Here is a 25781-nt window from a genome sequence, read left to right as displayed (position 1 = left end):
GAGTTAAAATATGTTGCAGGAAACCATTAAAAATGAAGTGGGCAATTAACACCTCTGCAGTCATAGAACAAAGAGTTAGTGAGTTACAAATTATTGTAATCAGACATAAAATCAGTGTCTTTACTGAATCCACAATTTTTTGTGTCTAGCAGAGTTATGAATTTAAACTCAGAGGCTTGTCTTGTGAAGGTGTTGTGCAGGTTTTCTTTGAGGATGAGGACGAAGAGTTCAGATGTAGAGTGAAAAGTGTTCACTCATAGGTGATAAACACCCTCTCATTTTTCTGAGAGTTCATTCAAGAGTGTGATGATTGTGTAGTGTCACCCACATAGTTGTTGGGGCATTTGATGCACTGGATGAGGTACAACACATGTTGTGATAAGCTTGTGTACGATCCATGGATCTTGAAAGGTGTGCATGTGTGTGTATCTATCATCATAGCAGTGGAGATATGGCTAAAGATTTTGCACCACTTTCATAGGTGCCGATTTCCCCTCTGCCCAGTGGGTTCTGGACCTTCATCTGCCCCTGCCCTGCCCCGCCCTTGCCCCACTCCAATTTTACCCCGTCCCCAAAGTCCCTGCCCCACCCTGCCTTTTCCCTCCTCAGCCCCGCCCCCTTCCCCCAAGTCCTCACCCCTGCCCCTTCTTCGCCTCCTCCCCTAAGCACGCCACGTCCCCCTCCCTCCCAGAAAGTCCTAAGGGGGGTGGAAGCACTGGGAGGGGGAAGGGGAGAAGTGGGGACATGACACACTCGGGGAAGGGTGGGAGCTTGGCTGCCAATGTGTGCAGAGCACCTGCTAATTTTTCCCTGTGGGTGCTCCAGTCCCAAAGCACACATGGAGTTGGTGCCTATGGTTGCTTTGAATGCATGTCCTGGACTGTGGGGAGCTTGCTTCTGATAATCAGCTTGGTGGGAGTGGGGGAGGGGGTTGTTTGAAGGCCAAAAGAGGGTTTTCAAGAAACACTTCTTTCAGGATGTGGTCCCCCTCACATATGGTTGTAATTGTTTGATGAGTGTGGGTTCCAGTATTGGGTGGTAGGTAACAACTAGGGGCTTGTAATCAGTGATATCCTTAAACTCCTGGGTGAATTGTGGTGTGGTGTCTTCTTTGAGTTCTTTATAGTAGGTGGTGTCCAAGTTGTTGGTTTGCCTCACTGACAGTCATCACAGTTGAGAACTATGATGGCAGCCTTTTTGTCTGCTGATTTGATCACTATTTGGTGTTTGGATTTCGGGGACTGTATAGTTGTCCCCGCAGTGGTGGATGTCTTAAGGATTTCATAGTCCATCTTAAAAAAAAACAACAAAAAAAAACAACGAGGAGTACTTGTGGCACCTTAGAGACTAATAAATTTATTTGGGCATAAGCTCTTGTAGACTAAAACCCACTTCATCAGATGCATGCAGTGGAAAATACACTAGGAAGATATATAAACACACACAGACACACACACACACCCATCCTATGACTACAAATGTGTTAACTGACCATTTCATTTTGAATATTTTCTTGCAATGTATTAACTCCTTATGCTTAAAAATCTGTTCCACCTTGCCTTTAGCTGTGATACTATGATTACCTTTCCCAGATCTGAAGACGAGCTCTGTGGAGCTCAAAAACTTGTCTCTTTCACAAAGTTGGTCCAATAAGGGATATGAACTCACCCACCCCTGTTTCGCTCATATCCTGGGACCAACACAGCTACAACACTGCAAACAATATTCCATGTATAAGCAGACAATACCCTGGGACATCTATGTAATGACCACTAATGTATGTAGATATATTGGAACAAATTTTCAAAAGCAGTCAGTAAAGGCTTAGTCCAAAAATCCTGCATTGCATGCACATTTGTGGATACATACATGTAAATTACAGCCTAAGTGTCTGCATATGAAAATTTGTCCCATTAATTCAGCCCTTTCTTTCTCCTCCTGATGAACTTCCACCATATAGATTACTGTGGAAGTTTTAAAATATTTTATATTGTTACATTACATGCTATAGCATAATGTGTGTGTATACACACACGTGTACATATATGTAGAATACCAAAAGTATTTGTAAAGAAAAGGCTAAGATCCTTTATTGGCACTCCTTTCTCACTTGCAATATAATTATTATTATTTTTTAAGAGATGGCTTCCTAGAAATGAGTCCTGGGAGCACTACTTAGGTATAGTTTTGGAAATGGTCCATTATTACTTATCCTGCCCCATTGCATTATTTGTACGTTCAGCCTCATAGGAACATTACTGTATTTCAAATCTATCTGGATATTATAAAGATGAGGCATGACTGTCCCAGCTACAGTGAGATGTAATAAATACTAGAAAAGTAAGGTTTATTTAAAAACCACAGAGAGGAAAAAAGCACATGAACATATCTGATAAAAATATTTGAATAAAGGTAACACTGTATTCTTTACTTGTCCTCTTACCCACATTTTTTTTTAACACTTCCTATTTTTGTTTGTAAAAATGTTCTTCAATCCCAATAAAAACAAACTTTTACTTTTGTCAGAGGCTTTTATTTTAAACCAACCAAACAATGAAGGTACAGTTTACATTGAGAACCTAGTTTTAGGCAAGTCAGGCTTTTCAATTATTTGTTAGCGGTTGTAGGTGGGATCCACTCCTGTATCTTTTTACGTGTTGTAGAGAAAGGGACATACTGCTCAGGAGTGCCACTCTGATTGAATTTGTGGTTCTTCCAAATGAATTTACGAGCCTCTGGTGGATGAGTAGTTGGAGGGTCTTCAGTCATGCAGTGAAGCCAACGATGCCTGAAGAGGAAAAAAAATAAATACTGGTTATTAAAAAGTTTCTATATGATCTCCTATAATAAATCCTCTTCCTTATTTGAAAGTTTTTCTCTGAAGCTTTTTAATATCTGGCTTTTATTTTTAGAACTCAGGCCTTACAACTTTAATCTATTCTAATATATTCAAAAAGGCATATTTCATGGTATTCAGCTAAAGACTCCTATCAAATAGTCAATTAGATGGATAAGAGTTCATTACAGAACAACTGAGAATATACTAGATTTTAAATCCACTTTGAAATATTACACCATGCTGTAGTAAGTGGTCATTCAGAATATATTTTTAATAATTTGATTTCTGTTAGTTTACCTTCTAGTTTCCACCAGTTAAAATGCAGGACAGACTTCAGATCACATTTGGATTAGAAAGAACTGATTCCACTACATTTAAAAACCAGTGATAACTGAGGTTTTTAGAATTAAAATAAGTATCCTTTGTGAGGCTATATAGATATTTTCTGAACAGCATTTTGAAGTACCTTCTATTACAATTCATTTATCAAACTATTTTTGGACATCCTTATTAGTTTTAATATAAATAGAAACTAAAAATAATAAATGTCTGGATGAAATAGCATTTAAAAGCAGAATTACATCATCAGTTTTCTTCCTTTAAATCTCTACTTAAAACCCACCTGTGTTATGATGCCTACAAAACTCTTGATTAAGGAGATGGGGTGCAGTGTCAGCTGCTTACTCCACTGTCCATAACTGTTTCAATGTTCCCTTGTGCTCCCTTCATCTGTTGTCTCATTTCAAAATTTAGATTATAAGCTCTTTTGGGTAAAAAACATTTTTGTTATAGGTTTGTACATGCCTAACACTTGCTTCTAGGCAGGCAGTACAAATAAAAAAAACCCAAAAGCTTTCTATTTGGAGGAGATTTTACAGGGCTCAAATAATATCAAAAGACTGTGTACAAACTACTGTACTTGCATAACCGTTTACAATGCCATTTACAAAGCCTCCTTTATTTTTCAAGTACAATAATAAGTAGTTTTGCGGTAACAGGATAATGATTTGACGTAAACACAACCTTTCCTCACAAATGCTTGCTGACTGCATAATATGATTAATGTAAAAAGACTACTTACTGTACAGTAACGGATGTTCTTTGAGGTGTGCTGTCTGTATACATATTCCACATCTGGAGATCACATTGTCCAGTGCACAGAGAGAGAACTTTCTAGTTAGCAGTGCCTGTGGGGGCAGCACATGAGACCGTCGCTCCCTCCTCCTCTCAGTGAGAGAGTAAAGGCCTGAACCAGGGGCTCAAAGTGACCTCTGACTAGCCTGTCATCGAGGTAGGGAAATACCTGGGCACCTGTCCTTCTGAGGTAGGCTGCCACTGCTGCCACGCATTTCATAAACATTCTGGGTGCTGCTGAGAGCCCAAACAGCAACGCCTGGTACTGGTAATGATAATCTTTTATTGCAAATCTCAGGAAGTGCTTGTGTAAAGAACTCTTGTGAGATAGATCCCCAAATAGGGACAGGAGAGGAACTGAATTGTGTAGCCTCTCTCTACAGTGTCCAATGTTAAACCTGTCTGAAGTGATGCTGGACCAAATGTGGTGGAAATGCACCAGATGGTTGTCAAAAAAAAGGGAGAGGCCAGGGACGGGTAGAGAGTGGTATGCTGTCCTTGAGCATGGAGTCAAATCTGCTGCCTTAACACAGAGGAGGGACAGTGGGATGTGGTGGCCCCTTCTGAGGGATTTTTCCTTGAAGCCTTCTGCCTCTTTTGGCATACTCAGGTGGTCTATAGTTATAGCAGTGGGCCTGCCTGTAAAACTGTTGAGACCTGAAGTGCTGTCTCTTGATGGCTGGAGTATAGACCCCCAAGGATCTGAGTATGGCCCTACAGTCTTTAAGCAACCTCATACCTCACCTGTCCGGTCAAAAAGCAATCCTTCAAGGGCAGGTCCTTGCTTGTGGTCTGTGCCTCCCTCAAAATTGCCTAGAACAGCCATGACGAAAACTATCATCAAATGCAACTGTCATTGCCCAGGAAGCTGTCTCCCTAGCAGTGGTGACACTGAGGGAACGAAGATCTTCCTGAAGGTGAAAATGGAGCCAGGAATCTGGATAGTGGCATTGGCAATAGTGCTAGGACCATGGAAGGGACCAGGAGGCCTCCATATGTATGCAGGGGGAGACTCCGACCCTGGGCCATGGAGGCAGGCAGAGGCTGTGTCCTGCTTGTGCTATTGTCAGTGCCTTGCAAAGTGAAGCTGGCACCAGTGATGCCAGTCTGGCTGATACAATGGTAGGTGAGACCTGCAGCATGTCTGGGTCATCTCAGGTCATGGTGGCTCCTGTGCTTAGAGAGCTTCTTCTCAGCTTTGAAGCACCTTTGATATAGGACAATCTCGTGATTAACATCCGAACTTAGGGAAGGTATTCTGTGCTTCTTCTCTCCTGAGGACTTCTCATCAGTGTCCGGCTGGTCCCAGTGTTTCCTCAGTACGGAGGGAGAATCAAAGGGTGCCTTGGGCCGTTTCAAAGAAGCCTCAGGTGAGAGCTTGAATCTGAGAAGATGAATCTGGATGCATGGACTGCTCCAGCAGAAAGGGCCTCAAGTGAGATTCCCTTGAACTCTGGGTCCACTTTAAAAAGGATCTGCGGATCTTGCACTGGTTCAAAATATAGGTCTCTCGTTGAGGCAGAAGAGACACCTCGTGTGGCTGTCGTGGAGAGGCATAACAGCCTCACAAGATGGGCAGTGCTCTAAGCCTGGGGACTTCTTGTCTGCCATGAAGAACTGACGATGATCCCAGTTCTGTAGACGAATGGGGGTCTCGACAGTCCCCAAAAGACTAACTCACACGGCCAATTAAAAGAGGCAAGTGGATCTAAATGGAGCTGCTCCGACACACACCATCATGGCAAGAAAGTACTGAAGGTAGGGGTGGTGGCTCTGCCTTTTAGAGCATTACTGAGCACATGAGGGATTGAAGAGCACATGCACTGCCCCCACAGGCATTGCTAACTTGAAAGTTCTCAGATGTGTGCACACTGGACACATGATCACTAGCTGTGGAATATGTATATGGATTCTCAAAGAAAAATTATTGTTGAGTAACTATGAAGTTATTAGCGTTTATCCCTGGGCCCGGCCTATAAAACCAAGCCTCCTTTGTGCAAATTAAGTTAATCTAAGCAAGTGAAAAATTTTCAGCAGTAACCTACTGGAAAAAGACAGAAGTGTATAAACATTTGTTTTTTATTCTGTCCCTATTCCTGTCCCCCCAAAATCTTTAATTCTGAACATATATTTTCATACTGAATTTTGTCATAACTGTAGATATTACATTTAGTATTATCAGTCATGCTGGCAAGCTTTCTGATGTGGAATTAATGAGATTTTTGCCAGGCAGCTGTCACTTGACCTAAATATGAAATGTCTTCTGTTCCAGTTGTTCAAAAAGCTACGGATCTCTGTCACACTACTAATATTTAGCAGTCAAACCTGAGTCTCTGCCATTTCTCTTTATGCAGCATCACAAAAAGGATCAAACTAGGAGGGAATGGAAAAAGTAATATTTATATAATTGAGTTCATCCCCCTGTAGTGATTTGCAGCTTTGGGGAATGCTTCTCAGCTAAGAGACTTTTTTCAGCCAAATTGCTCTTAGCCAATGTATTTAAAATAAACTCCTCTCTCTTTAATACAAGATATTAAAATCTATTTTTTAGAAAAATTGGTTAAACTTATCTAAAATGTCAGAGTCATACTCTTAACTAAAGAGTCCAAATTGAGATTAAAAATTGCAATATGAATAAATGGCTGGAATTTGATTGGAAAATTCTTTAAATTTCTAGTAAAGGTACAGTAAACAGTGCCCTCATTTCTAAATGCCCTTGCTAATGGAATAAAAATAAAATTAGTCTTCCCTCCAGTTTTGTAACAAGATGTTAAACAAGGGCAAGTAATAGCCTATTTTAAATATAGACAATGGCTCCTAAGGGAAAACCATCCACTTGAAAGTTATACTTCTGACTGAAAGTTCTGTATGCTCTAGAGTTAACTGACACCTATTATTACTATAACAACCAGAGAAAAATCCTTTTTTTCTAGTTTGTGAATTTGAGATGGCTACTGCCAGGCTCTGGGTTCAAGGCAGTCAGGCTTGGTGGTTAGAGCTGTAGTCAAGAATAGGTTCAGAGATTGAAGCTGACTGTAAAGTCGGGACTGGGCTGAGCGCTGTGTGGAAACTGAGGTCAGAGAGAGGCCATGGGTCAGAACCGAGATCACAGTCCATAGACAAGCCAAATCAGGATCAAAGTTGTGTGGGAGTCAGTCTGAGGGGTCAGCAGCAGGGTGAAGGGCTACAGCAGATTAATAACAGGGCTGGTGCATGGTCTGAGTCAGGGCCGCCCAGAGGGGGGGGCAATTTGCCCCAGGCTCCGCAGGGGCCCCCAAGAGAAGAGCGGAGGCTCCCGCCTCCGCCCCTCTCCAGGAGCCTCCGCGCATCAAGCGCCGAGACTCCGACCGAGCCCCTGAGCCCCGCTCCGAGCGCCGTGGGGAGAGGGCGGGGCAGCTGCCTCCGCTCGGCGTGGAGCTCACAGCCCCGCCCCCTCACCACGCGGCTCTGAGCGGGACGGAGCTCAGGCCCTGCCGGCGACGCGCTCGGTAAGAGGCCGAGGCCGGGGCCGGGGAGAAAGCCGGGGCCGGGGGAAGCGGGGCCGGGGAGAAGCCGGGGCCGGGGCCAGGCGGGGATGGAGAAGCGGCGGCCGGGGCCAGGGGGATGGAGAAGCGGCGGCCGGGGGGGGATGGAGAAGCGGCGGCGGGGCGGGCGGGACGGGCGGGGAGAAGCGGGACCCGCCGCCATCGAGCGCAGCCCGGTCTTGGCGGCGGGGCCTTCTGTTCGGGACCCGCCGAAGTGCCCGGCGCCGCGGCGAGCCCCAGCCACCGAATTACCGCCGGCGGGACCCGCCCGAAGCGCAGCCCGGTCTTCGGTGGCGGGGCCCAGGGGTCGGGGCACTTTGGCGGCGGGTCCCGGAACGGAAGGGCCCCCCGCCGCCGAAGACCCTGGGCCCCCGGAATCCTCTGGGCGGCCCTGGTCTGAGTATGGAATGGGCAAGACTGAATAAGTTTTGGGCTAGAACTGGATCAAGGGCGGGTTGGAAGCCTAGGGAGTTTAACACTACGAGTCAGCAAGAGGGTTCCTGGCTAAGAAGTGCTGTTGCACAGACTAACTTGCAGCTCTGGTGAGGTCAGAGAAATACCAGTGCCTGGGGATCATCTGATCCAGGCCCTGCCCGGGGATAGGCTGCTGCATGCCAGAGAGATGAGTCACTGCAGGCTCTGTTGGAGGGCAAGTCATGGTACCTATTGAAGTTCCGGGGGAATGGGCGGGCACAAGCCCGCCCTTCACAACCTAAGGGGAGGAGCTACCGGACTCAGGTCTTAAGTGAATTTGGGAGACAACAAATGAGAAAACAGGGATGGGAGTGAGGGTCACAGGTTTAAAAGGAGGGAGCCAGAGGGGGAACACCAAGCAGAGAACCCCAGACGGCACTCATTGCTCCTCGAAGGTGTCTAGGGAGCCAGTGGACATGGCCCAGAGGAACTCTGCCTGGAGAGGAGACTTCAGGGAGGATCGGAAATAGGCCTCGCAGTCACAGAGCACCTCCCCATCCAGTTTCTGCTTCCTGTTATGGTGGATGCCACCTTGGCCACAAGGAGGTTGACGAGGAGGTCTCATGCCTTTATGGGGTCATGGATGGGGTGTGCATGGATCAGGTGGTGTACGGAGACGTGCAGCCAGACCCGAGGAGGTGGTTTTGGAGGAGTCGGAAAAAGGGCTTCAACCTGGTACACCCGATGCAGATGTAGGGCAGGTGTCAGAGGAGGTTGTGAACTGCACCAGGTACACACCTGTGCTCATGGCTCCGTGAAGGAGCTGACAACTAGTATCCCCCCGTGGGCAGCTGAGTGAGCAGCCCTGGTCTGGCTGTGGGTTTGCCTCACAGCTTTAAGCAAACTCTAATTTGCTGGTTGTCCATATAGTGAATTAGACAGTAGGATAAACAAGCGAGGTGCTGAACTTCGTTTCATGTTTTTTTTTCTCCTTACTGCCATATTTAATGTATATGAACTTGTGGACACAGTTAATTAGGTTGTATTGAATAAAACACCACATTATTATTTCAGTACTCTATCATGGTCAGATAAAGAGGGGAAGAAAAAAAAATAAAAGGACTCCATCATTCTTTCTGGAATCACAAGCAAAATAATTGAGTCCAGGTCTGGCAGTTCCTGAATTATGTCACAGGAAAGGAACTGTCAAGTTTTCATCTGAAAGCTCTCCAATATCAGTACCTTTCAGAATATTTTCATTTTTTCAGCTCTGCTGACAATGGTAAGTGTACAGTCATCATAGAAGTCACACTGTTTTTAACCTAATGTGATGAGTAATAACCCCTAAGAATATTATAATTAAAAAATATTTTTCAGTTTATTTACTTTGCATCTAACAGTGTTGTGTGTCACTTTCCTTTTCTTGAACATCTTTGTGGGAATTTTGCATAGCCACAGGTGAAAAAAGTGATTGGAATGTGGTTGTAAAACCACAAATATTGGCAGAGAGCCTTGGACAGGTGGAATACAAGAAACCTACTTTAGCTCATTTTAAAGTGACTAGATTTCAAGCTGACAGTGTCACTTAAAAGTTGCATAGTGTCTAACATCTGCATTTGTGTGTGTGAGAGATAAGCATACTTTTTAATAGTCTGATAAACTCATGGAATAGTCTATTAACTCAGTCCACAGAAAACTGGAAAACCTGTTTTTTGCCCTATTCCTGAGCTTCACTTTACTGCAGTGTTCCTTTAATCAAGGAGTAAATCAGTAAAGTCTTTTAAAAATATATTAAATATATTTAAAAATAATTAAATCTCTACTAGGCTACCTGGATATTTGGAAATATTGGAAGCTCAACATGAAACTTTTACAGTTCAAATTTAACACTTAAGTTCAATGATTTAAAAACCCACACCATAACGGACTTTCTGCTTGGAAGTATAAAGAAAAACATTAGCCCTCAAAAAGACACCAGCATTGTGCAGTTATAGAAGAACTGAAGCACAAACAGTTATTTCTACAAGCTGTTTTGAAAGCTCAATTATCTTATTCAGTACATTTTTGTTTAAGTGTTTAAAGGTATTATAACCAATCACTGCAGTTTTCCTTTGAAAGCCCAGTCATGAAACCTATACAAGTAAGTCCAAAATGACACACTATCTTATGTTTAGATGACTAATTTTGTTGTCTCAAGCAAGGCTTTTACTTTAATGGAATCCCTTAGGCTAATCTGTGGAAAAAGTGGAAAATAACTCACCCTGTTTACTTTGGGAAGACCTCTCCTCAAATAATCTTTTGAAATACAAAAGTCTTGCACACACTATTTCCAGAAGCTCAAGGAAAACTCTTTATGAACTACAATGGACAACGTACCCCAGATGTAGCCAGATATCTGTGCAAATTCTTTCCTGATGGGTTTTCTACATGAAACAATATAAAAGGACCTAGAAATGACTAATCACTTTAAACCTGCATTAGAAATGGATAAGTTAAGGGACAGAGGGAGATTCAAGAGGGAAAACAGAAGCTTTAAAAAGCTGAGACAGTTCCTTGAAACATACTAGAAGAGAAGCAGCATACTGCAGAGCAGCCTAGGGCTAGTCAAGCCTCTAGACCTCTGCTTAGATTAATTAAGGATGAAAGAGAAACAGATATTTGAAGAGCTAAAAACAGTCAAGTTTCTCCAATATCAGGTAGCATTTCTTTTAAATTTTAAAAGAACATTGAACTATCCTTAATTTTAAATATTTATTCTAAGTGAAGCCACAAGAGGTAAGAGCCAAGTATGCAACATACAAGTGGTCAAACAGGAATTAAGACTACATAACACTGTTAATATAGTACTTGTGACTGCAAGGCTGAGATACCACCCTGCATGGGTTCAAAAGACCATGCCATTTTTCTCAAGAAATTAAATAAAATTAACAATGATAGGGCATTTAATGCAATTCTGCATTAAGATAAAAGAGCAGCTAGCTGTTTATTAAAGCTAATGTGTGAATCATATTTACAATGCATTAATAAAACTTAAATATTGTAATGGAGGGAAATCAGGGCTTTAATTTTTGACTATTGTGAAAGGGGATAGAAAAGAGATCATCTCCAATTACTCTTTCCTGTTTTTGCACAATTATGGGTGAGGAGAACAGAGAGAAATGAAACTGACACCACACTTATTTCTGTTAGGATTAACTGATGATGGCTTCTGTCTGCATTTACCATTTTCCCCCCTCCTTGTTTCCATTTTCCTTTCACTTCTGTTGTGCTAGTAGAATCTACTATTCTATTGTACCATAATAAGGTGGTAACCATGGCAGCTAATAGGACTGCGGTAGGGTCAGATTCAGTCACAAAACATGGTTTTTTTTGTGGAGCTAGTGAATGGATGAAACTCCACAGTTCCTATTTTGGAAAAAAAATATTTTTCATTCTTTGACATCTCTCTCCCATCCCTTGTTTTATCATTGTTTTCTGGAAGACTCCAGCAGCAACAGCTGTTTTACAGCAAAGTAGCAATTCCTCATGTTTCTGAAGGGTTCTTTCATCAGAAGTTTGAGAAGCAGAGCAAGAGTACAGATAGGTTCATACTGTGTGTATATTATGAAGAATTAATTCGGGGGGGAGGAGGGGCAATGGGAGAGAAAGTGGGAAAAGAGGAGGTAACTGGAGGGACTTTGAGATGTGTGGTCCCTATTTAGATTCCAAAATGCACACAAAAAGTGCACGCCATGCACCAGAGCAATTTTGTAGCAGTGTCCGTTGACCCATATGTGTGTTGTGTCACCCTTGTGTCCGCAGCCGAGGCTATGAGAGGCTGTATGGGTGGACACTGCTCCAGTATCCCTCTTATCGCTAAGCAGTGTAGTCCACAGCAGAGCAGGGGTTGGAGGGCGGGTATTGGAATCCAAATAGGGACTACGCATCTCAAAAAACCTCCAGTTACAGGTAGGTACCCTTCTCTTCTTCTTTGAATGATGGTCCCTATATGGATTCCAAATGTGGGTGAGTAATGAGCAGCAATCAGTGTGGAGCTGGGTGCGAGGACTCATGAGAAAGTATAGTCTGTAGTACGGAGTGGCCTATGGCCGCATCTGCAGCCGCTGTCAGGTGATGGGATAGTGAGACATTAAGGTATGGACGGAGCTCCAGGATGATGCCCAGCAAATGTCCTGCCATGGCATGTCCATGAGGCAGGCTGATGTGGATACATGTGCCCACGTGGAATGTGCTGTGACTCCAGGAGGCAGAGGCATTTGATGACCATGAAGCATTTGTGAATGCAATGGGAGACCCACTTGGAGATCTGCTGCAAGGAGGGGGCTTGGCCCTTGCAACAGTTGACAATAGCGACAAAGAGCTTGGGTGAGACATAAAAGGCTGGAGTTAGAAAGCTAGTGCATACCAGAAGTCAAGAGAGAGTGTGTCACATTTTGTGCCTGTGGGAGGTATGGGGTTTGGGATAGAAGACGGGGAGGTGGATGCACTGGTTGAAGTGGAATTCAGACACCACTTTAGGAATGAATATTGGCTGCCGTCGCAAGGAGACTTGGTCTTTGTGGAAGATGGTGTAAGGGGATCGGCCATCATGGCTGCCAGTTCACTAACTTGTCTCACTGAGGGGGTTCAAAGGGTGGTTTCGTGAGGGCAGAAAAGAACTATGTTAAGGTCCCAAGATGGGGTAGGTACTGGTGGAAAGATGTGGAGCAGACCTTTTAGGAAGTATACAGTGGTTGGATTTCCATTGCAGAGGGCCAATCCTTCGTGGTCCATCCTTCCTGCTGTCATCCTGGCATTGCACCCGACCCTTACCCTTCACCTCGTGGGTGGTGAGCCAATGGAGCAGATCCATGTAATCTTTTCGGGTTTGGCCTACCCAGGTTATATGCGTGGCCTGGACACCAGACACTCACCTAACACCATCTCCAGGCCTGGCTCCAGGGGTGGGTCCTGGTATCCCTAATCCAGGCGAGATTCAGTTCAAGTATCTAGGGGAAGAGTTCAGGTATCTATGGGTCTTGCTCACAAGTGATGGTAAGCAGAAGCATGAGACTGACCCGCGCATTGCTGCAGCGATGCGGATGCTGTACCAAGCCACGGTGATGAAGTGGGAGCTGAGTTTTCAGACAAAGCTCTCAGTTTACAGGTCAATCTACGTCTCTGTCCTCACCTATGGTCATGAACTTTGGGAAATGACCGAAAAGACGAGATCGCGGGTACAAGCGACGGAAATGAAGTTTCTCCACAGGGGGCAAGGCTTACTCTCCGAGACAGAGTGAGAGGCTCGGCTATCCGGGAGAGCCTCAGAGTAGAGCTGCTACTTCTCCAGATCAAGAGGAGCCAGCTGAGGCAGTTCAGGCACCTGATAAGGATGCTCTGTGTGAGGCTTCCTTTGGAACTCTACCGGGCACGTCCCACTGGGAGGAGGCCCCAAGCTGACCAAGGATACACTGGAGGGATGATATCTCCCAGCTGGCCTGGGAATCCCTGAGGAGGAGCTGGAACCTGCTGTGGAGAAAAGGGAGGTCTGGTCCTCCCTACTCTCCATGCTGCTGCCGCGACCCTCACCAGGAAACGTGGCATAAAAGAAAAAGAAGAAGAAAGAAGACAACAAAGTGGCTGTGCGTGTGAAGATGGAGGCACCATCTATTGGGGGGAGGAAAGCACTGAGCACTGCCAAGTGGACTGGTATGGAGCTGCGGGAGAGGCCCAACACTCTGAGTTGGAGGAAGTAGTCCAGTATGATAGGAATGGATATAGTGTCCAGGGAATATTGGTGGCAGTGAGCCCAGGAGGTGAATCATTTCCATTTTGCTTGGTAACAGTCCCTGGTGGAGGCTTGCCTGCTTTGTGTGAGGATATTACACACTGGGGAGGAGCAAGCCATGTCTATGTGTTTGGCCCATCTAAATACCAAGCTGTGAGGCGGAGCGGGCCTGGGTTTGGGGTGTTGGAGTGGCCCCGAGGAGGCTTGGGTGCATGCAGAGGCAGAGCAGAGCGTGAGTGGAGAGCCGGAGGAGGTCTGTGAACCAAAGACAATATGGACACTTAGGGAGGGCTATGAGGAGGTTCACTGTAGTAGTGGGGACAACATAAGTACCTTAGATAGAGAGATAGAATATGCCTATTGCATAATCCTAAACCACCTTCCACACATTCCTGGATACCAAAAGGCCCAGTGCTGCTTATTGCCACAGACTTTTGTACTAACATACTGAAAATTTAGGGACTCAGTAAAATTGAACTGAACAACAAAATAAATCACTCATATTTAGTTATGAAACTTCAGTTTTTAAAAATGTACCTAAAATGGTATGGAATTCTGAGTGAGTCACTGAAGTACCACAAAATAGAGGAATCTTCCGGCAGACTAAGTTCAAGCCACAGGGTCTCTCATCAGAAACAGCACAAGAGAAAAATCTGTTACATACAAGTTTCCTAACAGGAATCTATCATATTTGGGGAAACTATTTCCACAGAGAAACAATAAGAGCATCACTGCTTATAATATTTTATATTAGATTGTACAGTGAACTAAAATATGTAGTAAAAGAAAACAATTCTGCAATAGCAGGACTACTAGCTTGTCTATTGTTGGTTTAGATGACATATAAATTCTACCTAAACACAAGACTGCAACTCTGATCTATGGAACTATTGTATCCTAAGAAAATATTATTTTTCTACCAAATGACTAGGATAAACCTAGTTTCCTCAGATTGAGGAAACAGTAAATAAAAATCCAGTAGGGTTCCAAACTCAGATTAATCTTGAAATTGATAAACTTCAGTAGATCGGGGAAGGAACCTGACACCTATATGACAGTTCTATTGCATACACAATAGGGACAATTCTGCATTGGGAGAGACCCTTTCTAATTTTAGACTAGCACATCATTCCTTCTAAAAATCAGCAAAACTCGAATAGTTGGAGAAAAATTCAGATTATGATCTCAAACAGCAAAAGAAAGTCTATTCAAATTAGACTATGTCTGCACAGGAAAACGCAGCATGACACTGTGCAGGGTTAGTAACAAACATACATTAACTACATAGATAACTTTCGCCTACCCACCCTTCTCTAAAATGTGCATAAAACAACCACCATAATTTAAGACACTCCATTTTAAAGTCCATACAAATCCATAATTAACCTCAGTCTCAACTCCAAAACCATCCCAAGAGGAAATAAATATTGTTTGAACTTTCTGACTTTATTCCAGCCAAATACCATGAACCCCCACCACATTCCTATTTCCCTATGCCTGAAGTGGTATTTGTTTTCTCAAGCATCTGGCAGAGATTACCTCTCAAATAGCTGGGGAACAAAGCAACTAAAATGACAATCATCTCTTTACATTCTATTTGGTGTGTTCATAGCCCTTGCACAGTAATAAATGACAATCCAGAAAGATACCCATCTTGGTTCACCATGTCTCTCCCTATATTCAGATCCCTTGAAATTTTCAAAATCTTATTCTACTCCAAGTATATTATGCCAGCAATGCACTGAAACTGATACAGCATTACTCAATTTAGGGACTTTTGCTGCAGCAAGTGAAAGCACACTAGAAAAGGTAGAATGCCAGTGATGTCCTATTAAAATGGAAGCACTGTGCTTTAGCAGCTAAAAACCAGCAAGCTTTAAGGTCTTCTGGTGATTTGCAGAAAGCAATTCCATAACTCAGTGAAGAAATCAAACAGTCAACTGACATTCAGATACAGTTTTTAAAATAAGCCAGATATATTAACTGACATTCAGGCATTCACAGGGTAGGTGTAATATTTAATTAAGAAAAACTCTAACACATCTAAACTAAATAATTTAAATCACATTTAGAAATGAGTCAGATGTATGTGCCTAGCCTATTTTCTTAATTGGCCCATTTCTGGAATGTATTTAGCCTATTTTAATTTGCTGGTTATATTTTGCTTTGCTGGTAAATCTGTGATAATCAGAGGTGCCTGTTATCAGCGCTAAAGTAAAATTATTTGATTAATCCCAAGGGGGTAATTTATATTAGCATCAGAATCCCCATTTTGGTTGTAATTACAGTTTATACACACTAATACATGAACAGCAACAATCTTTTGTACAATTAAAGTATAAAACTTCATATATAAATAAATAAATCATTCAAGTAGTGGTAAACATTAAATACAGGCAATACCATAGCTCTGTGATATTCTTTAAATATATGAAAGGCAAAGTGTACAAGGTTAAGTTAAATATGCTGACAGTAGCTGAGGAACTGGAAATATGTTGCTCTACCACATCAGTGGTTAGGTTCAGATAATACCACTGACCATTCCAGGACAAGCAATCTTTAAATCATGCTTCCTGTATCTAGAAATAGAGATGTATAGACTACATGAGGCAGCAATACACTACTGTAAACTTTTTTGCCTTCAGAAGATGCAATTACAGCTAATGAAAAGGCAAACTGAATGGAGTGGCCCAGGATGAAGGAGTAGATGGAAAGCCTAAAACTCAGCAAGATGATTTCCACACCCTCAAAAAAAATGTATATAAAGATTAGGACTGTGGATGAGGAAAACACTAGGCAATAATACCAGGCAATCCAATGCAATGAAAAAAAGAATTTATATATCAAGAGACAGTAAAAAAGTATCTTCTATTACTTTTATTCAGAAACCCACAGAATGTTCAGCATATCAAAATGTGCCCTCCATTGAAAGTAATTTTTTTTACAAAAGAAAACCAAAACAATAAAATTATGAGTGAAGTTAGTGCTTGTGAAAGTGAGCAACAGATGGCACAGACTTCAAACCAGCTTGGTATCAGCATGTACTCGGCAAAATTGCCTACACCGCTCTGCCACTACACTTTAGTCCTTGTCTGCAATTCTCTAGTTACCCACTCACAGGCATTTCTTTCAACAAAGGCTGACAATCGTGCCTAATTAAGAAAGCAGTAGTTTTTGTGACATGCACAAATGGCGACTGGGGCAAGACCATCAAACTCATTTTCTCATGACCCATCACCCAACCCATTGTGCAATCTAGCCCCCGACACAAAAAGTTCTCATTTCAGGGCAGATTTAATACAAGCATAAAACTTCAAAGTGGCTGTACCAATACAAGTTCTACACAGCTATAGAACCATAATGAGAAGTTTCAGAGCAGATATCATGGAAGCAACTAAGACATTTATACTTATATGCCCATTGGAAACAACTGCCAGAATAAATTTAATTTTCAGGTTTGTCTAATAGGAATCCATAAAAATAACATGTTCAGTTCTAGTCATCATAAGAGGTACCAGTTGAGAGCAACCTTGGTGTCGTCACTAATCTCTATTCAGACAACATCTCATTTTAGACTAAACTACAAACATTGGTTCTTTGTACTCTTTAGTATGTTGGCAACAGTGCATGATACTTATTTTAGTATTGAATAACAGTACTGAAGGAATAAGAAAAACAGAAAACTGAAAGTCATGTAAGCACGAGGATGACCCTTCTCAGGCAGACCACATTACGAATAGGTTAGGAAGCTGAATATTTAAGAAGAAAGATTATTCAGCCTGGTGGTACCATTATATATGGGGGAAATTGCTAGTGAGGGGAAAACCTACATTCCAGATCATCTTTATTTTATTCAAAACAATTTAGTTCTCATCACTCTCTGCATATGAAGCAGACATATATATTTTGCTCTGCTGCAAATGAAACAGATGAAGTCCAACACAGAGCAGCACTAACAGTCCCAGAAAAGTCAGCAATGAATTTCTCAGTCCTGTTCTCCTTACAAGTCTCACCCGTATTACTATGACAAGATGCAGAGGCACTACTTAGCCCACAGCGAACAAAGTTAGCACCAGTTTCCCCTTCCTTGCACAGGTGCTCACGATAAGGTCAATTTGGTGAGAGTAAAGATGAATGCCTTTGTGAATGCCAGGGTCAGACATAGCAGTAAAATGCTGGGTCCAGGCCAGGTTGCTCAGTCCAGTGCTGGTTCAGACCTGGGGATTATAGGGATTCCCAGGCAACGCAGAGATTTGGCTCAAATAATATTCTTCTGAGCATTGTATTTCCCAGTAGAATAGAGAGCTACAGCCCTGATCCTGTATTGTGATCTGCAAGGGCAGTTCACCGATTCTACACAGAGCACGATGCAGAATCATGGCCTAAGTGAGAGAAATGAAGGTAATCATTGCACTCAATAAGAGGCAGTGAACTGGTGACTGGTGGTACAGTGCCTTAACCAGCAAGGGCAGGGATGCAGGATCCTTTTTCCTTTTGTGGGGGAGAGATGGGAAAGAGACTTCAGCAAAGCTGCCTTCATAACCAAAAGGATCAGTATACCCAACAAGGTAAAGTACACATCAGTAAATACAAAAGTGAGATATACCAAAACTTTTGCTCGCAGCAAATTATTTATTAAACAGATTATCAAGAGTGGCCAACAACTGATTTATGCGCTAACAAAAAAACTACTTTTGGCCCATTTTTCAAAACCAACTATAGGATCTGAAATAGATGACTTCTATTTGCAGAAAAATTGCCCTCATGTTTGCAAATCCCAGAACATTATCTTCCATTTGTGATGTAGCTGATCAGAAATGTCGCAGATTATGGACTAAATGATCTAGCCTGAAATGTTGGTTTAATTGTTTTGTATTAAATGCAAAACCCTACATTAATACTGTACAATTTTATGGTGCACATTTGTATTTCCAGACTTGTGTTAAGGTTCCGATAGAAACATTAACTCAAAACACATTGGACATAATATGTTAAGTATACAATTTAAATATTCTTACTAGTATTTTAAAATACTCCATACACACTGACTGAATTAATGTTGCTATCTGAATTTTCACTTTTCCCAAATTTGCATGTTCAAATTTGAAAACGTAAAACTGCACTGTGTAAGTTCTTGCATTTAACTCTTCTGAAATTTTATTTTAAGATAGAAGAAAAAAATAGCAGTGACATTATGGCGTTTAGCTGTACGACTGTGTTTTCCATTACTTCAATAAGGTTTAAAGCTGTTTTACTTGATATATACACAAAATACAATTACCCAACTGAAACCTAATAAAAAATTTACACTGTGTACATGGGAAATGAGTTTTTTCATCCAGCTTTCCCCACCCTACAAAATTTTAATGCAGCTATTCCTCAGGAGGTTAACCACATACACAAAACTCAAATCATGCCAGAACACTCCGGAACAGTGTTCTGGGATTTTTGGGGTGAGCTAGTACAGCATACTGGTACTTTTGCTGGTCCTGGGCTCGCTAGCTCCAGAGCATTTTATGAGCCATCAGATGATGGTGCCGGAGCTAGGATGGGGCGCTCAGTGGCAAGAGAATGGAGGGCACACCAGGGATACTGCAGCCAGGACAAGACAGGGGAGCAAGGGCTGGAGCCACTATGAGCCTGGGGCAGATATATAGCTGTGCAGCAGGGATGCCTGGACAGCAGAGTTCCCGGGAGTAGGAGCTAGGCACAGGTAGGAAGGAGGTGGGGATGGGACAGGCTCTATGGGGAATCACCCCCAGCTCTCTGGGTCCTGACCCAGCTACCCTACTGCCCCAATCTTACTCCCAACTCCCCCAATGCCACTTTGAGGCCTTCCACTGCCCTGAGTTCAGTCACTTTATTTTTTTTTTCTTTTTACTTTTTTAAGGACTCAAGCACTAGCATATGCACAACTTTTTAAAAATCAGTTTGGACTCTCCATGCATACATAAATTCTCCTCAGCTTTTGACTGAAAAGGGGATGAAAGAAGATGGAAGCCTGGAGAGAGGGGAGATTAAGTTTAAAGCTTAAGTTATTTGCCTATAGGCCCCAATCAGTAATAGGGTACATATTGTGTTAAGTGCTCCCAGAGTAAAAGAGCCATTCTTGCCCCCTCTGACTTTCAGAAGCTCCTACATGTCCCAGAAGGCATTTAACAAGTTGAGCCCTGAACCTCTAAGCTCTCCCACATGGGAAGCCTCCTTTACCTAAGCAGACCCCCCTGGAATTCAGTGGAGTTCTGTGTGGGCACAGGGGTCTGTCTTATGAGGCAACCTGCAGGACCGGGGCCTTAACATGTGCATAAGGGTCTGACTGTATGGACCGGCTTGAGGATTGGGGCCTTAACCTGAGTCTTAGTACACCCAGTAGTAGTATCCACTCTTCTATGTCACTTCAGTTATCACTAGTTCAAGAGTGGCCAACCTATGGCTCTTCAGAAGTTAATATGCGGCTCCTTGTATAGGCACCAACTCCAGAGCCGGAGCTACAGGCACCAACTTTCCAATGTGCTGGGGGGTGCTCACTGCTCAACCCCTGGCTCTGCCACAGGCCCTGCCCCCACTCCATCCCTTCTTACCCCCTCCCCTGAGCCTGCCATGCCCTTGCTCCTCCCGCCCCCAAGCCTCCTGCACGCCACAAAACAGCTGATTGGGAGGTGCGGGGAGGGAGAGGGAGGTGCTGATCGGCGAGGCTGCTAGTGGCTGGGAGGTTCTGGGAGCGGGGCAGGGTGAGACACGGTGGTGTGCTGATGGGGGGCTGCTGACGTATTACTATGGCTCTTTGGCAATGTACATTGGTAAATTTCAGCTCCTTCTCAGGCTCAGGTTGGCCACCCCTGCACCAGTTATTTCAGTTGCAATCACATGTGCCCCCTTGATACTCCTGGTTCCTGTAAGAGCCATAACCTTGCATGTTTGGGGATCCATAGTTCTGGAGGGCTAAGACGACTGGGGACATGGCTGGGTTCATGAAGGGAGACCCTTTTTCTAAAGAAACAGTCTCCTGGGAACTCAGTAGTGTCACTCTCTTTGTGCTCTCAAACCCATAAACTAAGAAGTTTTCTAACTAAAAATAAAAATCTGGCCAGAAGGACTTTCACGAAGAATTTGCAATACGCAATCATACAACACACACAAAAAGAATATTATTAGACTAGTTGGTTTACCATTCCGGTGGCACCATGCTTCCATCCACTTCCCAGTATGTATTTTTGCCATTCATTTCAGTAGTATAGTCAACCCATCTATGTCGACCTTAAATTTGACAAACACTGAATTAGCTAAAAATAATTATTCCCAAAATAAAAAAATGAAAGATAATTATAGTTAAAAGTTCAATAGCATGTTGTACAGACATAACCCCAATTCACCAGTGGCAATATTTTATTTTTGCTCAATGGCACCATCACTCTTTACAGAGCATGGTGTATGCACAGATGAAATCTAGATTAATGCAAAGTGTCATGATACACATGGACACTGCAATCTGACCTTCACATAATAACCTAAGTTCATTTCTGATAGCAAAACCTACACCATACTCTCTCCTTACTCCTTCAGGTTTGCCATGCCAGGAAATAGCATAGTTCTTCTCCCTTATAAAGCCTGTGTGTAAGAGCCAAGTTTCCAGAAGAGCTGCAATATCAATTCTGAAACATGCAAACTCATTACTCAACACGGCCATTTTCCTCAAATCAGAATTCAAATCAAAGTCAAATCCAGGGCTCAAAGTCCAAATATTCTGGCAAGCAATTCTGTTTATAAAAACAGCTGAGCCAGGATGCAAACAATGAGGTAGGGCTCATTCACCTCACCTTTTCTAGAGCCACTCTCACATGAGACAAGCAGGCCATCCTTAAACAGAGCTGCTTGGAAATCTTGGTAGCTGCTCCAGGGCCTTTATGTCTCTCTCAGATCCCTGAGACCATCTTGCCAAGACCTTCAGCGCATACACCTAAGCAAAGTTATGGAGGAGTGGAGGCTGCCATAGACATGTCCCCTTTAGACCAGAGCCAGAAACCAAAGGTCACAGTGAGTCTGGACATTCAGTGACACAGAGGTTGTAGCTTCTGCCAGAGAGCAACCTACATAGAGCTGCTAACTGCCTATTGTTTCAGCGTGAGCATCATTTCTGTTTATTATTTGCTTATTTTTGCTAACAAACATTATTTACCATTATGAACACACGTTCTGGGATTAGTATAGATGTATATTTTTACACAACCATATTAACCTTTTATTTTTCTGGATTTTCTGCACATAAGGGTTATTTCCACTGATACTGTATTTATTTCCAATTTATTTTTAAATGGGTGAATCTGGAACTCTTACAAGTGAATGACTAATTGCTAGGGCCCTACCAAATTCACGGCCACGAAAAATGCGTCATGGACCGTGAAATCTGGTCTTGTGTGTGTTTTTACCCTATACTACACAGATTTCACAGGGGAGACCAGCATTTCTCAAATTGGGGGTCCTGACCCAAAAAGGAGTTGCAGAGGAGTCACAAGTTATTTTGGGGCGTCAGTATTGCCACCCTTACTTCTGCGCTGCCTTCAGCTCTGGATGTCTGAAGAGCAGCAACTGTTAGCCGGGCACCCAGCTCTGAAGGCAGCGCCCTGCCAGCAGCAGCAGCAGCACAGAAGTAAGGGTGGCAATACCATACCATGCCACCCTTACTTCTGTGCTGCTGCCGCCTTCAGAGCTGGGCAGTCAGAGAGTGATGACTGCTGACTGAGGGCCCAGCTCTGCAGGCGGCAGCATAGAAGTAAGGGTGGCAATACGATACCATGCCATCTTTACTTCTGCACTGCTGCTGGCGGCAGCTCTGTCTTCAGAGGTAAGCTCCTGGCCACTGCTCTCCTATTAAAACAGGATAAAAAAATAAGCCAGAATACATAAATCAAAATACACATCTATTTTGTACATGAACAAAATATCTACAATTGACTCCTATTATCCTATACAGTGACAATCTGGATAGAACACATATAGTACACTACCAATAAAACAATGACAAAACACAGGGAAGACTTGTTAACCTACCACTGTCAAAAGCACAGCAACAAATTTTTTTTTTAAAAATTGCTACTAAAACTAAGAGAGATTCTAGCTATTGGGTGTTTCTAACGTGACTTAAAAAATTAAAATTTTACTTCAAAAATTTCAGTAAACATCTACAAACCTACAGGGCAAGGTAGTCATTAACTTTAACAACTGATGAATATTTTTCAGTAAAAAGAAAAAACACTTTAATGGTATCAGGAGCCAATGCAAAGTAAACTAGGTTACTCAGATCGTTCTATCGTTAAGAAGTGATGTATTTATTTCATCATACTCTTCCTTCTAGAAGAGATACTCCAGTTAGTGATCTCAAAACGGAAATAGATTTGCTGGTTAGCAACTCTAAATGTAGGACTGGGAAGGACAAGGAGCCAAATTGTTCTTTTCCCAGGTCTCCTGCACAGACCCCAAGGAGGAGAATCCTTCCTTCTGTGTTGCACCCCTCTCAAGGCCTTGCTCTCTTTCCAATCACTCACACAAGGCACAGTAGATTCTGGTTAATAGCAAATCAGATCTTAACCTTCTATTAACAACATTTTGTGAGAACCAATCCAGTTGCATTGACTTTAATGTTAATCATCGGAGGGGTAGCCGTGTTAGGGTATGGCTACACTGGCGATTTGCAGCGCTGGAAAGCCTCCACCAGCGCTGCAATTAGTAAGTGGCCACACCTGCAGGGCACTTCCAGCGCTGCAACTCCCTGGCTGCAGCGCTGGCCGTACACCTCACTCAGCATGGGGAATAAGGATTCCAGCGCTGGTGCTGCAGCGCTGGTCATCAAGTGTGGCCACACACCAGCACTGTGATTGGCCTCCAGGGTATAAGGTGTATCCCAGAATGCTTTTATAAATTACTCTCTCTGTTTTGTTATGCAGCCTCTCTTTGTTTTGTTGTGAACGAGCTCCGTGCGGAGGAGCTCCGGTGCCGTTGCAGTTGCCGCTTATCTAAAAAACAAACAGAACTCCTGTTTGCTGTGATCATCTGTACCTGGCTGTAAACAATCACATGAGATTGCAGGCAGGGAGGGAATGAAACAGCGGGGAGTCGTGTTGGCTGCAGGCTGTTTGCAATTAAGAGTTAAGACTAAGGAGTTGGAAACATGTTCTGATTTTTCAAGTCAGGAAGCTAAACACACAGTGTTGGCTCCAAAAATCCACTCTCTCTCTCCCCCCGCTCCCTGTCACACTAGACCCCACTCCATCCCCCTCTTTTGAAAAGCACGTTGTGGCCATTTGAATGCTGGGATAGCTGCCCATAATGCATCACTCCCAGCAACGCTGCTAATGCTGCAAATGTGGCCACACCCCAGCGCTGCTCCTACACAGCTGGATGACCAGCGCTGCGAACTACCAGCGCTGCAAACCATAAGTGTAGCCATACCCTCAGTCTCGATCTGTAAAAGCAGCAAAGAATCCTGTGGCACCTTATAGACTAACAGACGTTTTGCAGCATGAGCTTTCGTGGGTGAATACCCACTTCTTGCATCCAACGAAGTGGGTATTCACCCCCGAAAGCTCATGCTGCAAAACGTCTGTTAGTCTATAAGGTGCCACAGGATTCTTTGCTGCTTTTAATGTTAATGTGATTCAGATGTTGGCAATGACATGTTGCTTATTAAGAACATTCTTTGGAAGAAAGGCCCCAGCTTTGCAGGGCTGCTGCCAGAGAAGGAAGCACTAGGACCAGAGGTGGGGCTAGCCCACTGTGGGCCCTAAAGCAGGAATATTTTTGGCCCCACCAACACATACTAAAAAAGTGAATGCAGGTCCTCTGAGCTGGTTAGGACGAACCACAGGCAGGTTTTGCAGCTGCCAGGGAAGGAAGTGCTAGAACATGCCTTCCCTGGCTGCAGTCCCACAAACCTGCCTGTGCTTGGTGCTCAGCCTTTCCAATGCTTCCTTCTCGGCCTACAGTCCCTGAAGCCTATCTGTGCACAGGGACCGCACAGGAGGTAGTGCACTGCGTGCTGGGAGGGGAGGCTGTGGGGAGGACAGTAATGGGGAGCGGGGCTGCAGACCAGGTGCTGGAGCCGCATGGTAACTCTCCCTGTGCTCACTGGGCTGCACCAAAGGAAGGAAGAGCTGGGATGTGCTGAGCCCCAAACTCAGGAGAGTACAGGGAGCAGTATTGTGCAGCTCTGTGGGACCCTGGTGCCTCCACTCCCTGTAGAAAGCTCCAGCATCTGGGCTGCAGCACTACTCCCTGCTACTGCCTTCATGCAGGCAAGTTTGCAGGGCTGCAGCCAGCAAAGGAATGCACACCCCTGGCTGCAGCCCCTGCTAGCTAATGGCAATTCTTTGCTGGCAAACGAGAGGTTGCTAATTGTCTACACTAGAGTTTTTAACTCACATTAATTGATTGTCAATCACCCAGAGTAAACCACCTGAATTTGCACTTAGAACAAGTGTTTGTAAATGTCAGGACACTTTACAAACACATTAGCTAACTGGCACCAATTCAAGAACTCTACTGTAGACAAACCTACACACTCCTGTACCTCTATGATACACAAAAAGTGAACCCAACCATCATGAGACTAAGCTAGCTACTGCTTTCTTTTTTTTGGCCTGGGGGTGGGGGGGCTCTCAACATAGCAGTGGGCTGGAACTGTGGGGATGATGACAGGGCATTTTCCCCCCTTCTTGTGGGTTTTCTGAGGCCAGAGAGCTATCTGAAACAAGGGTGATCAGATGTCCAGATTTTATAGGGACAGTCCCGGTATTTGGGGCTTTTTCTTACATGGGCACCTATTACCCCCACCCTCCTGTCCTGATTTTTCACACTTGCTATCTGGTCAGCCTATATGAAACCCTTAGGGAGCTCATCAAAGGCCACTCCTCTCCCAAAAACCTCAATATGCAGATAAGTCCTAAAAAAGCATATTTTGGCTTCTTTGGGGAAGAGGATTCTACCGAGGCTGTACATGGGAAGACAATTGGACTGTTTGCACTCAAGGAGTCTCCATAAACCTCCTGGGTGTTTAGGAGACTGATGCTTACAAGAGGTGGACTTTTACCCTTCCTCCCACAAACTTCAG

The 25781-nt window shown here is 43.7% G+C and overlaps 1 protein-coding gene across 1 annotated transcript in view; it reads right to left on the bottom strand.

Moving 5' to 3' along the window:
- Positions 1-2511: 2511 nt before the first annotated feature.
- Positions 2512-25781, bottom strand: part of NDUFA12 (NADH:ubiquinone oxidoreductase subunit A12) — a 36684-nt gene continuing 13414 nt past the window's right edge. The window contains exons 3-4 of the mRNA XM_039520706.1: positions 20848-20935; positions 2512-2788 (exon numbers count right to left, since the gene is read on the bottom strand). Coding sequence (XP_039376640.1) covers positions 2608-2788; positions 20848-20935 — 269 coding nt within the window. The 3' untranslated portion in view covers positions 2512-2607. The remainder of the gene's footprint in view (positions 2789-20847; positions 20936-25781) is intronic.

Source organism: Mauremys reevesii, linkage group 1 (genome assembly GCF_016161935.1).
Source record: "Mauremys reevesii isolate NIE-2019 linkage group 1, ASM1616193v1, whole genome shotgun sequence".
NCBI classification, from domain to species: domain Eukaryota; kingdom Metazoa; phylum Chordata; order Testudines; family Geoemydidae; genus Mauremys; species Mauremys reevesii.
This window is presented reverse-complemented; position numbering and strand designations above follow the sequence as displayed.